Source organism: Grammomys surdaster, unplaced genomic scaffold (assembly GCF_004785775.1).
Source record: "Grammomys surdaster isolate TR1022 unplaced genomic scaffold, NIH_TR_1.0 126248, whole genome shotgun sequence".
Lineage (NCBI taxonomy): Eukaryota > Metazoa > Chordata > Mammalia > Rodentia > Muridae > Grammomys > Grammomys surdaster.
In genome coordinates this window covers 812883-828736 of record NW_021621048.1, presented here as the reverse complement: position 1 = coordinate 828736, position 15854 = coordinate 812883, and the positions used below count along the sequence as shown (strand labels likewise).

Here is a 15854-nt window from a genome sequence, read left to right as displayed (position 1 = left end):
GCCGGGTTCCCCAAGTCCTCAAGTGGTTATGCTCTTAGGTCCTGCAGCTTCTATTCCTGCTGAGACTCTAGAGCCAGGCTGGACTGGGCCTGGCTCTAGAAACCGTCACACTACAGCTGACAGAACAAAAGATCTCTGGGGAAAAGCTACCCAGCCCACTCCCACCCTGACCTGAGGGACCAGCCCTCTGCTTCCTACTGCCTATTCCTTCCTGCCTTCCTCTAGTCAGCATTCAAGAGAATGGGCCAGTGTGAGCAGGTCCAGCCCACGACCATCACATACTCCTTCCGATGTAGTGCTGAGAAAGGAGGCCATGTAGCCCCACCAGCAGGCAAGGAGCAAGGAGACAACAGGGCTCTTGGGAATAGCCTCCCAAGTTCCACCCAACCACCTCTGCCATGACTATAGGTTCTATGAGGTTGCCTGGAAACAGGAGGGTAGGAGCATGCTGCCAGCCTTCTGGGGCTCATTTTGGTCCTTCAGGAATGGGAAGAGGGTCCAGGGCCCAGAACCTAAAAAGAATTGAGCCACAAAAACAGGCACCTAGGTTGCCCAGGCAGAAAGGACTTGGTTGGAATCAGTAGGGCCGAGATCTGTGGGACACAGTGGGAGATAAGGACAACCTCAAGCCAGGGAGATTTGAGGACAGAAGGTAGCAGGCTAGGGAGCCAGGATGAACATGGTGCTGGTTGGAGCAGGCAGAGGGAAATGTCCCAGGAAGAAATACAGAAGTAGAATCTGTCAGAGGGAGGGAGAGGGAGCACTAGTCCCTTGTGACACTGCGTCAACTTCCTGCTGAGGATGGCCCTGATGGGCTTGATGCTGAACAGCTAGAGAGATTGTAGTCTACCTCTCTAATTGGCTGAGGGTGTAGTGTGGCCTCTGTTTTTACCCCAAAGCCTCTCTGAATCATCACAACCTCATGTCTAAAGGGCTATAAAAGTACACACAGCAGTGTCGGCTTGGGGAAAGTCTCAGGAGCAGCTGGCAGCTGGCCTTTCCAGCCTCTGTGGATGTTGTATGGCCTTGAGCTTCCACCCTCTCTGGGCCTTCACATCCTCTTGTATAACAGACTGACCCCAAGTTATAGAAGTATCCACAGCAATGTCTGCTGGGAAACGTCAGGGAGGCGGCCGTTCCTTCCTCGGGCTGGCTCACTGCCAGGCTCCTTACACAGCTGGACACACACCAAGGTCTCCACACCCATCAGCTGTCCCTTCAGGGCTCTTCCTTATGCTAATCATGGCTGGGCCACCCCACATAGGGTTGGAGTAGACAAGGGATGACTTGAGTAGGAAGCCTTACTGTCACCTCGATATTGCACAGAGCTGTCTACTGCCTGTGTGTGTTAGTGTCCCTCCCGAGCCCTAGTTTCTAGTCATGGAGTAACTAAATAGGAGGGTGTTGGAGATGAGATGAAGGACTCCTCACTCTCCAGGCCTGCCTCCCACTCTGCAAAGCCCTGACTTTGAGAACACTCACGAGCAGGATCTCCCAGGCCTGAAGAGCAGAGGTGCCAGGATGCTGCAGCCTTTCCACCATACCCAAGCACTTCTCAGCCCAGAGAACTTCCTGGAGTTCTTCAGGTCAGCTGTCCTAGACTAGCAAACTCCATTTCACCCCATTACCATGCCCTGATCCTTCACCTTGTCAGGTTCCCTGTGTCCTGCCTCCACCCAGCTTCCCCTATGTCCAGCTCCCTCTCCTCCCCAGCTTTAGTGTCATCTCTAAAAAGCCTCCAGAATGTGTCCCTCTATACCCACATATAGCACACACACACACACACACACACACACACACCCCAAACTGATGCTATGCACTCGTCACTTTGAGTCATTGTGCTTTCCACTTTGTATGGTGAGAGCCTGCACACAGGTTCTATATATGACCCGGCAAGGACAAGCCGTGTCTTAGTCTGCTGGCTCAAGAAGCAGATATTTGCTGGGAACTGAGGGGTGTGGTCACACAGGGATAGTGGGTGGTCTGTACATTGTGCTGAGAGTTCCTCAGGCTGTGGAAACACTACTGTACCACCCGTTCAGCACCCACTCCTTCAGATCCCCGCCCTATTTGGGCAGAAACTTATCTCCTGTCCTGCCCCAGCAAGGAGCTCGTGGATGGGAGCTAGGACAGCCCCTCTGTCTGTTGTGGAGGGTCCTTCTGATTTCCCCTCCTCCTGGACTTTGATCTCCTTGCCTGTCACTCACAGATAGAGCAAAGATGTGTGCCCTGACCTGAGGTGCTCGACTCTCTCTCTCAAGCACCTTCAGGTGATGGGTCCCATTTCCATCTGCAACGCAGGCGTCAGGCTCACTGCCTCTCCTCCTACCCTCGGCCCAGGCCCCTGGCCAAGGCTCTCATACATTCCAGCAGCTAAAAGAACACAGAGACTTGCCTGTTCAGCTGTCTGTCCCAGAGCCAGGGTGCTGGGTGGCACTCAGGGTGGGGTAGCTGGGAACAAGCCCTGCGGGTGTTTCAGGGTCCCCTTCTATTCTGATTTCCCAAGCAATCTCATTCCCTGCCCATCTCTGGGGGAGACTCACCTCCTCCCCAACCCCAGGCTACACCCCTTGTTCAAGTTCACGAGGTCAACCACTTGGTAACTGCAGAAATAGTGATAGCAACTATGTCCATGTACTGACTGTGTACTGTGTGATAGGCACTGTGCTAAGCGTGCCTCGTGCTTTCTTGGCTAATCCTCACAGCAAACACTGAGGTTGTCCATCACAATCCCCATTTTGGGAGGCTTAAGGACTAATGTAACTCATCTGCCAACACGAGGCGACTGGGCCAGTGTCCAAGTTTTAGTCACCAAACGGAACTCTTCAGTTTCCAGTTGTCACCCCTCACACAAACCCCTCTTCCAGGGGAGGCCGGTATCCATGCTCTCACATGCCCAGAGGCCCTAGACGTCCACCCAGGCTACCACCGTGGGGAGTGGGCTTCCAGAGAACCACAGCACACTGAGCAGGCCTATCTCTGCTGAACCTTTTTCTACCCTGACATTTGAGGGATAAACAAACCATAACTCCACCCGGGCAGAGGGTAAGAGGGAAGCGCTGACAGCAAATGAGAGATGTCACAGAATTCTGGAAGCTGGAAAGCAGATGGCCAACCAGTAGCTGACTTGGGAAAGTGACAGAAGCTGAGAGCTAAAGCCTGTGAGGAGAAATGACAGAGAAGCAGAACACTGAAAGACCCAGGATCTCAGAGCACCTTAGCTAACTGGGACCAGTAGAGCTGAGGTCAGAGCTAATCTGAAGGTTTCTACTCCAAAGACCCAGAAGGATCTGGCCTAGGAATCCCAGTCACAGACAAAGGCCCACAGTAGAGGATCCTACAGAGAAAGGGACACTAAGAGTTTGCACAGTGAAGGCTGGGACACCAGCAAGCCCTGCCCTGTCACACATGACAGACAACAGCAGACAGATGTGACACTCTCCTAGTAGAGGAGCATCTTTTCTGGGTATCCTGAATCACTCAGAAACATGAAGTCAGTTTCTAACATTTAAGGATGCTCCCACTTCCACCCCCCCCCCAAAAAAAAAAGCTGCATCCCGATAAGCTCTTCATCGGTGACTCAGAAAGTCATAATCAAAGCTATAGATCTCTCAAGAGGCAGCTGTTTCTCCTCTATACATTCTGTATGTGAAAGGTTGACTTTGGCATCTCAAATAAAACTGGCACCAGGGCATGGACATGTAGCAAAGTTTCCAAGATCATGCCTGGCCATGCTTGAGGCCCTGGGTTTGTAAAGCAGTATCACACACCTGCTCTGCACAGAGTCGAAGTGAATGGCAGACTGTGTGCTAAGAAGTTGGTTCGGTGCACACTGAGGTGGCTCAGCAGGTTAAATGGCTTCCTATCTAAGTGCACACAGTTGTCCTCTGACCTCCACACGTGCACAGTGTGTGCAGGCTCTCTCTCTCTGTCTCTGTCTCTGTCTCTCTCTCTCTCTCTCTCTCTCTCTCTTTCTCTCTTTCATACACACTCAGACACTGATAAATTTTAAAGAGAGAGAGTATGAAGCATCTTAACTTTAAAAACAAGAGGAGTAAGAGGTGTTGGGGGTAATTTAAGACCAGGGAGATGGCTCAGCAGGTAAAGGCCCTTGCATGACAACCTGAATTAGATCCCCAGAATCTAGAAAACCAATGCCCGTAAGTTTGACCTCCATACATGCACCACAATCAATAAATAAGTGTGTAGAAAAAAGAATTTAGATTTAAGCTTCTTCTTATTTAGAACATTAAGTAGGAATGAAAACTAGCTCAACAAGGAAGGATGGAGAGATGGCTCAGCAGTTAAAAAGCACTGACTACTCTTCCAGAAGACCCAGGTTCAATTCCCAGCACCCACATGGCAGTTCACAGCTATCTACAACTCCAGTTCCAGGGGCTTTGATGCCCTCACACAGATATACATGCAGGCAAAACACCAATGTACATTAAATAAAGTTTTAAAAATGGCTCAGCAAAATAAGAAAGGAAGGAAAAGCCTTCTACTTTTGCTGCTGACTTTGCTTGCTCTCACTGGGCTGTGAAGCTGGTCACCTATTCTCCAGTGTTGCTCTGCATCTTCTGGACTCCATTCACTACTAGCTCTCCCTGTTTCCAGTGGCCTCGCCTTCCTACCCTAGCTGAGGGCTCATGAGCTCCTGCCCATCCTCCAAGCCACAGCATAGGTGCACTGTCCAAGAGGACCCTTGAAGCACTATGTCTACCAGGATGTCTACCAGGTGCCCCCCACATCACACTCCCTGGCACTGCATCCCACCATGGGACAATGACAGCAGACACAGGGCCTGGCCACCAGGCCCAGGACTTACTCAAGGAACCTGGTGATGTAGTCGCGGCTGCAGCGGGACCAGGTGAGCGGAATGCCTCTGTCATACAGGAGCTGTGGAGACATGATGAAAGGCCGTTTCCCAATGGACTCACAGTCATTGCCGGTGCCGTCATGCTGAATGCCAAAACTGCGTGAGAGCACAGGCCCCAGGGGCAGGTGAGCAGCAGGAGGCCCCCAGGCCTCCTTCCCATGGAGGCCTGCAAGGGGTACAATCCCAATTCCCAGGGCTAACTCTGTCACCTAATGGCTGTGTGCCTTGAGAAAGCCACATGCTGTCTATGAGCCTCAGTTTCCCTAATACAGAATGTGGGGATGACAGCAGTATACCCTGGGTTTCCCATCTACATGTATTAGCTAGCCTAAAATGAATCTGTTTAATGGCCCTCACAGCCATGTCCTTGTGCCCAGAGCTAGCCAAGAATGGCAATTCAGGAGGCACGGATGGAAGTCTATTGCTAGAAGTCTATTGCGACCCTACAACCTCATTGGCCCAAGATGACCTCAGGCTATGAACTTGAGTTAAGAGGTCTGAGCTAGCCGGGCGGTGGTGGCGCACGCCTTTAATCCCAGCACTTGGGAGGCAGAGGCAGGTGGATTTCTGAGTTCGAGGCCAGCCTGGTCTACAGAGTGAGTTCCAGGACAGCCAGGGCTACACAGAGAAACCCTGTCTCGAAAAACCAAAAAAAAAAAAAAGAGGTCTGAGCTACTATGTCTCTAGAAAGTCTCAAGAAGTCATCTTTGAGAATGGCTCAAGAAAACATTCCTGAGTACCAGCTATGAACCTGGAGTCATGCCTACTACTAACTCACTCAGTCCTCATCACCTCAGAAAGGCTGTAGAACTTGCCAGAGTAAGACAGCCAGGAGGACTAGAGTCACAAACATAGACATGGCTGTCACCCAGTCAAAACCCTCTGGCCCAAAGAGCTATCTGGGAGCCTACCAAATGAAGCTTCAGCACAATCCATTTCACCAACTCGCCAACCCCAGCACAGGTGGTAAAGGGCACAGGGCACAGGCAGAGGTGGCACCACTACATCTAGCCTCCTTTGTCTATGTAGGACCCACAGAAGCCCAGAAAGGACATGACACTTGCCCAGGGTCACAGTGCAGGTGGGATAGAAGCAAGTGGCAAGAGTAAAAGGGGCCAGCACTGAGAGCACGAAAGGTGTCCAAGGCTCTATACACTGACTGGCCATCCCTACTCCTCTTCCATGTGACACGCTACAGATGGGTCTCAGTGATGCCCCAGCAGGCCTCTCTCCCACACATAGGGGAGCAGTCTTGTTGAGGAACAGAGGCAATCCTGGGGCTTTGTGGTTGGAACTGTCAACTCAAACTGTTTTACTCCCTCAGCTTTTGTGACCCAGGAGCCCTGCTGGCTGACACCCAAGAGTGGAAAGGTAAAGTCGGTTCCTAACTGGCAATGAGGGCAGGTGAGTTACCTGTGTCCTAGCTCATGGGCCACTGTGAAGGCCAGTGGCAGGCCAGTATCCTCACTGACACTACAGCTGAGCTGAGGTTGGCACAAGCCAGACACATGAGACAGGCCCAGCGTTTCGCAAGGGTGGTTCATGGATGCACACAAATCCTTCCTGCAAAGAAAGAAGTAGTCAGAGACTGGCTTAGCCCAATGCCAAGAGGGCAGGGAGAAGGCCAGGCTACCCTAGACCAGGGAGCTAGGGTGTCATTTCTCCTCACTCTGACATCAGACCCACATACGGCCATTTGAAAAGCAGGTGCCTTTGTTCACATATAACCTTCCCAATACTTACTGGGACCTGAGAAGGGAATGCGTGCCTAGAACAAACTTTTGTACCCTTCTAGCTGCCACAGCCCAGTAGAGGGAAGATAAGTTCAGGTGGAACACAGACGCAGAGCCAGAGATAGCTCAATGGTAAAGGCACTGTGGCCAACCTGCTGTCCTGAGTTAGATGCCTGGAGACTACATGATCAGAGGCAAGAAACAATGCCTTCAAGTTACCCTCTGCCCTCCATACATGTGCTGTGGCATGCATGTTTGCTCACACACAGACACACACAAATACATAAACAAAACATCTCGAAGTTGGGGGGAAAAGTAAATAGGGCCTCAAAAGGTAGGAGAGAGGGAGAAAACTGCCATAAAGAAAAAATGACATGAGGGTGATTTTGAAGGCCAGTGCTCTGGAAAGGACTCTTGGCCACCAACCTAGACCGACTAGCACAACACTGTGAGCGCACACTCTACACATACCACATACACCACACGTACGCCACACACATCACATACAGTCCACATACATACAGAACATATACCACATACCATTCATCCATCTCACACACACCACACACATTCACCATACACCATACACTCACAAGCATGCACATGCATGCAAGCACACATACACGCATACTCACACACCACCCACATACATACACACACATACACACACACTCACAGACATGCAGAACTAGTGAGTCCTGAACACGCCTTTGGGTTACACCTCTGTCTACTTCCTGCTTGAGTTATCTAAACTGGACAAGGCATGACCGTGGGGAGCTTGGGTGGCTGCAAGGTGTTTCAGTATTGATTATGGCAATAACATGAGAACCCTCTATTCTAAGGCACTCCTACCCTGCCTGGTAAGGTACCTGGTAAGCAGGATGGCAGTGTCATGGTGCTGTGGGTGGTCATCACCCTTCATGTTGATGCTTTTCTGCCACCTACAGAAGTTCCTCAGGGTGTCTTCCGCATGGTGTGTGATCTTTAAGTCCTTCTGCATGGAAGAAGAATGGTGGCTCAGGACTCATACTGAGCTCTGGGGATAAGGCCAATTTGCCCCCACACCAAGACAGGAATCAGAGATCCAAGGGGCAGATTGACCAGGCCTCCCAGCCTCCACCCCTTTGTTTGTAACTAGACAGAGACTGTCTCAAGGACAAGAAGTGTCAGAGGATACTGTCAAGGCCAAGGAGGCACTCAAGGCACAGGGCAGGAGAGCTTACTGTTGGGGACAGCTTGGGACTATGTGACCTCTCACCTCCTCATCTTCCAGTATGATAAGGCGCACAATGGTGATATGAATGGGGTTCCCAATGCTTGGATCATGAAAGAGTCCAGCCACCTATCCAAGAGGGATGGGGAGGGGAATCAGGTTACAACCAGGATATAGGAAATGGAACCCAGTGCCTACCCTAGCCACTCAGGAGCATGCACATCTGATCACACACATGATCACTCAGGGGGGCATACCAGCTGCACACATTACTGTGGACGTGGATGCACTAGTGCCCCCACCTCTCCATACCTAACACTCACACTGCCCCAACCCAGCAGTGACAGATCACACAGACTCCTTCCAGGTTGCTTCCTAGGGCTCTGGCCTATTCTGGGCAATAGCTTGAGATCTACTTGCAAATACTGACCCCATCCATCCCCTCCACAGAGCCAACAGCATCCCAGATCTCTGAATGACAGCTGCTTAGCATGGAGCTCTGACTCTTCTCTTTCTCTCCTGGGGAAGCCAAGACTGGCCTTCCCAAGGAATAGACATGAATGGATCCTGGGAGTCAAGATAGAGGGTTGACCTTGGATATCATGCCTTAGAAACTATCTTGTTTGTTAATTTGATTTATTATTACCACGCCTATTACAATATGTGAATGTGAACATTCATTTGGCTCGTACATATGAGGAGGTCAGAGGCCAACTTTCAAGGGTTCATCAGTTCTGGACATCAATCTCAGATGCCCAGGCATTCCCAGGCAAATGACTTTTCCTGCTAAGCTCTCTCTGCAGCCCTCATCTTGTTTGAGACAGCTTCTTCTTTAATCTGAAGCTTGCTGGTTAGTCTATGCTGGCTAGCTAGCGGGCTCTAGAGAATCTACCTGTTTCTGCCTCCTGCGTACTGTGATTACAAGCATGTGTCACCTTCTCTGCCTTTTTTATGTGAGTTTTTTTGGGGATTGAACTCCTGGTAAGAGCTTTGCCAACTGAGCATCCCTTAGGCCCTAGATGTTCTTTGGCCTCTGGACAGTTGAGGAAGGGTTCTTGATCCTGGGGTTCTGCTCTTCCCAGTGAAAGGAGGAATGTCGAGGGTAGATAACTTCTTGAGGTCAGATGTGGAGATAAAGTGATGCTAGAGGCTACTATCACCCCCCATTCAGGATGGATGTCAGCCCCTTAATCACCTACAGGGGAATTCAAAAGCCAACCCACTTCTACCAAATAGAAACTGCTGGGCCCTGGAGCACAATGCCTGATCCGGAGCCTGTTATGTTTGGATAGTAGATCTCACTGGGCACAAGTCTTGACACACACTTACTTCTGTTCCCTAGAACTCAGAAGTGAGGTGAATCCTGCTAATTATAGGTGGACCTAGCCAAGCTGCAATCTCTTTCAATCTGAACTCTTAAGCAGTGACACTGGGAAGAACAGGACCTGGGGGTGAGAACCCTCCTCACTCAAGCAAAGAGTCTTGCGTGAGACCCCTGAAGCAGAAGGCTTCAGAGGCCTTTTGCTCCCTAAAGAGCAAGGAATCAGCGATGGTATCCAATCCAAGGACTGCCTCAGAACTGCACTTCCTCATGAGGACTTGGGCAGGGGGACTGTGATGTTAGCTGGTAACGAGCAGCCATGACTACAGCTCCTTTTTAGAGAACTGGATTCACAACCATACATCCCAGCTGACCACAGAGATACTTATTTTGAGGTGGCAGCAAGTGAGCCCTGGTCTTAGGGGCAGACAAAGCAGTACAGAGCAGTAAGATCCTGGGACGATTACAAGGATCAGCCTGCTGGTCTACAGGATCCTGCCCCTCAAGAAGGGGTCTGGGAAGAAGGCCTTGACAACACAGTCAGCAAGGGTGGGGCAGGGTGGGGATGCATCAGCCACAGTCCCCATTGGGTGGGCCTTTGGAGACCCAGACTGCCTTGTCTGGCTCTGCCTTGTTTCTTTGACTTGTGTGGTAGATTGAGTGAAAATAGTCTCCATAGTCCCATAGGGAGTGACACTATTAGAAGGTGTAGCCTTGTTACAGGAAGTGGTCACTGGGAGGTGGGCTTTGAGGTCTGAGATGCTCAAGCCACACCTAGTGGTTCAGTCTCTTCCTGCTGCCTTCTGATCCAGATGCAGAACTCTCAGCTCCTTCTCCAGCACCATGGTCTGCCTGCATGCTGCCATGCTTCCTACCATGACAATAATGGACTGAACTCCTGAACTGTAAGCCAGTCTCAGTGAAATGTTTTCCTTTATAAGGGTTGCCTTGGTCATGGTGTCTTTTCTCAGCAATAAAACCTTAACTGAGACAAACTGCTAAGTCCATACCTCTGAGATCCCCTGTCATCTCAACTGTCATATAGAATTAAAAGCAATGTGCCCAGCCCGTAAAGTGTTACTGTCCACCCTACCCCACAGACCTGCTCAAGGTCACCAGTTAGTAGACCCCAAAACTGAGCAGATATTTCCAGCTCAAGGCTTGTACATATCTCAGATAGGACTAGTGTAGTTAGGTATGCCTGTCCCCAGCTTAGCACAGATCCTGACATAAAGCAGGGAGGGGTTTGTTCAGGGTAGAGCATATGAACCAACCAGACCATGTGCTCTCAGGCAAGCACAGATCTGGGGAGGCCCCAACCTTCACTCACTCCTCCCAGCAGGGTGGTTCAGCACTTGTACAGTCTAGGGCAAGACACAGTACAATTCAGTATCAAAGAAGCTCTATGACTGTACTCTATAATACATCCCCCCTCCAGGGATCCTGCCAGGGCCCTGCTTCTCTCTACACTCAGAGCCTGGAGCCTGGTCCACCATCTGGAAGCCAGTCTGTCAGTATACCTATCCATATCACCCTTTATGTCCCCTTGCAATGTCTCCTCCTCTGCCACCCTGGCCACCACTTTAAAAACTGTAGCAACCTCACCATGTTCATGACCGTCAGCACATAGCTCTCCACTTGCGGCTGCCCATGATACTCCACCATCTTGGAATCAGCCACTACCAGGGTCTCCACCCACTTCTCTTTGCTGACGGATCGCTGCTGCCTCCGCTTCTGCTGCTGCTGTTCCCAATGTTCTCGCTGGTGCTCCAGCTCTGGGGACACTGGAGGACAGAGATGATGTGGATAAGATCCCCCCAGGTACTGAGCTGTAGGGCCCCCAAAACACAGGTTGATTAGTCTGGAATAGAAGTAGGAGAGAGAGTCAGAAGGCTCCTCACCAGTATCCCTGCTGGAACTGGCTAGGGGCAGCCCAGCCACTGGAGAAAGGATGATTGACAGAGTCAGAGACACTATGAGCGATATGAAGAGAAAGCTGAGGAAGATAAATTACCAACTTGACAAGGGAGATGAGTAACAGTAGGAGGGACAGTCCTACCTTCAGAACTGTCAAGCCCATGCCACAGGTTAATGGAACATCAAAGACTAGGGTGGTATGTCTGTTTAAATGTTTGTGGCCCACTAGTTCAGTGGTTCCGCCTACTGCTGTGACCCTTTAATGAAGTTCCTCATGTGTGGTGACCCTTAACCATAAAATTATTTTTGTTGCTACCTCATAACTGTAATTTTTCCTACTGCTATGAATCACAATGCAAATATCAGATATGGAAGACATCTGATATGCAACCCCTGTGAAAGGGTCGTTTAACCTACCCAAGGGTCTTAACCCGCCAGTTGAGAAACACGGCTCCAGTCCAAGAGAGCTGGGCTTGAGGGTGTTCAGAGAGGTTTCTAGAAAGAACATGAGTCTCCAGGTAGTCTCTACCCACAACTCTACAGAAAGGTACATACCTTGCACTTCACAGGTGCCTGAAGCCCTGGAACCATCCTGCTGGGCCTGCTTCCTAGAGCCTTGGTGCTTGTACACCACATGGGGCTGGGCATGTCCAGACTGAGCTGGAACTCCATCCAGAGGCTCGATGAAGTAGTCCTCATTGGAGAGCTGAAACACACCTCTCTGGGAAAAATTCATCAGAGTCACTGGTGGAGGGCTGGCATATGGTTGCCTTTTCACATACCCCTGCCCTACCCAGTTGAACCCCACCTCCACAATCTGGACCCACAATAGACAGATAGAGCAACTCCCTCCTTCTAGGCTGTTGCTAATTCTTTCCTTGCCATTCTACACAGCTAAGGGCTTCAAAGCAAAGCTCGGGCCCTTACTAGAAGCCTCTTGAAACAACTCCAAGGATTTGGCCCAGCCCTGACACACACCATTAGGAGGGAGAAAGAGATCTGCGTTGGAATCTGACAAGATGACATTTTACTCAGTCCCAGACAACCCTCCCGAGTCAGGTGGCCCATGTCCATGCCCCCAGGATGTTTTGCGTCTCCTTTGCCTGCCAGTCTTCTCCGGCCACCATGCCCCCTCCCAGCTGGCCATTGCTTCTCCTCGACCTCTTCAGTCTCCCTGAGGCAATGAATCACTTCAAAAACAGCTCTGTCACACCCAAGCCACCCAGTTGCCATGACCACCAAGATATTCTGCTTCTCAAGTCCGCAGCTGGCCAGAGAAGGGAAGCTGGCAGAAGCACTTTGGGCACATCAGCCTGGCATAGAGTTCAGAAAATGGAAGGTCATGAGATGTGATTCAGGCAACCCACCACCGCCCTTGCAAGCTGGAGACTCTACTAGAAAAGGTGTTACCCCTTTTAGAAGTTCCCCAGTAGCACCAATTGGACCCTTTGGATCACATGGAGCCAAGAAACCCAGAGTACCAGAAAGTACACCTGCTTCAGGAACTACAGAAGGGGCTTTGAATCAGCCTCCGTCCCTGAATGGTGACCTTAGGCAAGGTCTGCTCAAACTTTCTTCCTCAACTGTAGAATGGGAAGATCTCCTCTGCCCAGCTGCCATTCAGGCTCAATGAGAGAAACTGCACCTAGGAAGCAGGCATAGGCTCCTAAACCAGAATAGATTACTGCACAAATGAGCTTCTCATGCCTAGGGACTATGGAGTTCAAGGTGCATGCCATTTGTTGCTGATCTCATGGATTTCACCTGAGCCATTATAGCAAGAGCCCTTCGGAATCAGTGGATGGCTGTGTCTATGTACCCCCATTCCTGCTATACACTCTTGGGAGCTTGGTGGTGCAGAAAGCAAATGAATGCTGCCTAGATCAGAGGCGCGTTAGCCTTTGGGTAGTGGAATCCCACAAGCAATTACGAACTGTCTTAGAGGCTAGCAGAGGTAGGAAGAGAGGGATTTCCGAGATCTCTAGCCTGGGCTGGAAGGCTAAAAGACAAAGGTTTCAGCTCATAAGTGACTCTGCAGAGAATCCTAACTGGCACCCCAGGGGAAAGGGGACCAATTGCTTACTTAGCCTCTGTAAACGCTGTTCCACGTGGGGTCTCTGGAGTAGCAGCTTCCTACCCAGGACATTTTCAGAACTTCAAGAATTGGATCCCAAAACAAATAAAGCCAGGCCATAGTGATGCATGCCTTTAATCCTAGCACTCGGGAGGCAGAGGCAGGAGGATCTCTGAGTTTAAGAACAGACTAGTCTACAGAGTGAGTTGTCCAACAAAGGCAAACAAAGATGCTAGCACACATAAATCTTTCAAGTTTTCAGTCCTTCAGAACAAGGAAGTCTGCACTGTCATTTCTGTTTCCTTCATGAGCACAGAGCTGACAGAGGAAAGGTATACTGAGCCAAGCCATCAGGCAGAGTCAATGTCACACCAACCCCAGCCCTCCCCTCGAGCATCCCAGAGAACTTACTAGACCATCACAGGCACTGATGGCTGCAAAGCCGCCTTCCAGCTCTGGGTCCTGAACATCACCAAGCAAATGGCAAGTTGGGACACTGGTTTGGATGTGCACATGGCCTAGGCTGCTTTGACGTCGAATCTCCCTCACAAAGCCGGGAGCCAGGAGATAAGGGTTGGTGGTCAAGTTGAAAAGCAGCTCCCGCCCTTGGTACTGCAGCTGGTAGAAAGCAGATGAGGCCTTCCTAACAGACACATCTCGCTTGCGTACCACCCGTGGCCACAGGTCATAGGACAGGAAGGAGCCTCCAGCATCCACTCGCACCGGGTGCACAATGTCCAAACCTGCCCGGCCCTCAGTCACAAGACCTGCAGAGAGAAAGTAACATTTAGGCCCAGGACAGACTCAGGGTTCAAGCCAATCAACAGGAACTAGAGAAGGGGCAGCTAAGAGATGGCAGGATACCTAGATGCAAATTCCTACTGTGGCTAAGCATGGTGAGAAAAGCTTGTAATCTCAGCACTGAGACCCTGTATGGAGTAGGAGGACATCTCCCACTATGTAACAATACCAGAAAAACAGAACCAAACTCTTCCCCATACTTTTTACCAGCTTTGGTGCTTCATTACCTGATGCCTCAGTTTCTCCATCTGAACATCCTACAGTAACTCCTTAACCCATCTATCACTGGGCTTACACCTCAGGAGCTCTTCATCACTTTCAACATAGCAACCAGGAGCCATGATCCTCTGCTCATGACACTGTAGCTACCACCATCCCACTCAGAGCACAGCACAATACTATAGCAGTGGCACATGAGGCTCTAGGCAAGGTGGCCTCTCCAGTCTCATCGCCAACTACTCCATACTTCCCTCTGCTGAATCTCCTCAGCAAGCCAGTTGTGTCCTCACCTCAGGATTTTGCATTGTTGTTCCCTGTGTCTCAACAACTTTCCCTCAGTCTCCTACCATCTTCCTTCACCTCTGCTCTGAGGTATGATGTTGTCAAAACAGCAGCTTTCAACCCAAACCCGGTCCTCAGTTAGTAACAGTCTTCACCAAGAGTCATACCATTCTGAGTACAAGCGTCAAGGTAGAGTGACTCTACCTCCTGTTCATACAGGTGAACAATTGCTATTGCCAGCATTTCAAGGACTGATCACTAGGTGATTTGTGCCACTAAGGAAAGACACATGTGAATACATCAAAATAATACCAGAAACAGCAGATGTGGGAGCTTGTCACACCAGATGGAAGCTTCTCACTTTGCACTTTAAAGGCGCACCAAGATTGAACATGGCAGGCACACTGACCTACCATTTTGAGCCTTATCCAGGAAAGCTGCCACAGTAAGGGAACTTCATCTGTCCTGGGGATTCAGTTCAAGCAGGTTTTTTCTGTCAGGGACATATGTCCCACTTAAAACTGACACTCAAAACTGCTGCGACCTGGACCTGCATTTGCTAACTCTGAGCCCCGACAGCTCTGTGGCTTGCAGTTCATGAAACTTATTTGGTGCTGCTTTCAAGCTGGCTGCCTCTTTAACCCATTCTGTAACATTTATACGTTATTGCATGAAGGATAATGTGCCAGCGAGAGTTAATATTAGTAATTAAGATGAGACTGGGGCTAGGACTGATGGCTCAGTGGGTAAAGTGCTTACCATGCAAGCACAAGGACCAGAGTTCAATCCCCACAACCATGGTTTAAAAAACCAGGTGTGGTAGCATGTATTCATAATCCCAGAACTGGAGTAGGCAGATAGGAAAATCCATAGACTTGCTGACAAGCCAGCCATTCTAACCAAATCAGTGAGACCCTATCTCAAAGGAGGTGGACAGAAGTCCTAAAGATGACACTCAAAGTTGTCCACTCTGACTTCTGCACATGTACATACATGCTACGTGCACGCACATGTGCGCGCACACACACACACACACATACTTCAGAAAATAAGAATAAAATAACCTGTATATTGAGGACTGAAGAGAAGGCTCAGTTGGTAAGAAGACCACTACAGAACAGTGTGAATCCCCAGAACAAAAGTCTAGATGCCCAGAAAAAGCTGGGTGTGGTGGTATTAACTGTAAACCCAGTGCTGAGGAAAGGAGTATGAAGATAGGCAGGTCTCCGAAGGTCACTGGCATGGCTAAGTGAATCAACAGGCTTCACGGTCAGTGAAAACCTTTCTCGAAAGTTAAGGTGGAGAGCAACTGAGGAAAGACAATATCTACCTGTGACCTCCACATGCATGAATACACAGAAATGTGTACACACATACATTATCAAGTACACATCCACCAGAGAGAGAGGGGGGGG

The 15854-nt window shown here is 50.1% G+C and overlaps 1 protein-coding gene across 5 annotated transcripts in view; it reads right to left on the bottom strand.

Annotated features, from left to right (window-relative positions):
• Positions 1–15854, bottom strand: part of Adamts7 (ADAM metallopeptidase with thrombospondin type 1 motif 7) — a 36866-nt gene that overhangs the window by 14506 nt on the left and 6506 nt on the right. For all 5 annotated transcript variants that reach the window (XM_028758927.1, XM_028758928.1, XM_028758930.1 and 2 more), the window contains exons 2-8: positions 13549–13904; positions 11619–11784; positions 10752–10930; positions 7871–7954; positions 7482–7606; positions 6293–6442; positions 4829–4975 (exon numbers count right to left, since the gene is read on the bottom strand). In XM_028758927.1, coding sequence (XP_028614760.1) covers positions 4829–4975; positions 6293–6442; positions 7482–7606; positions 7871–7954; positions 10752–10930; positions 11619–11784; positions 13549–13904 — 1207 coding nt within the window. The remainder of the gene's footprint in view (positions 1–4828; positions 4976–6292; positions 6443–7481; positions 7607–7870; positions 7955–10751; positions 10931–11618; positions 11785–13548; positions 13905–15854) is intronic.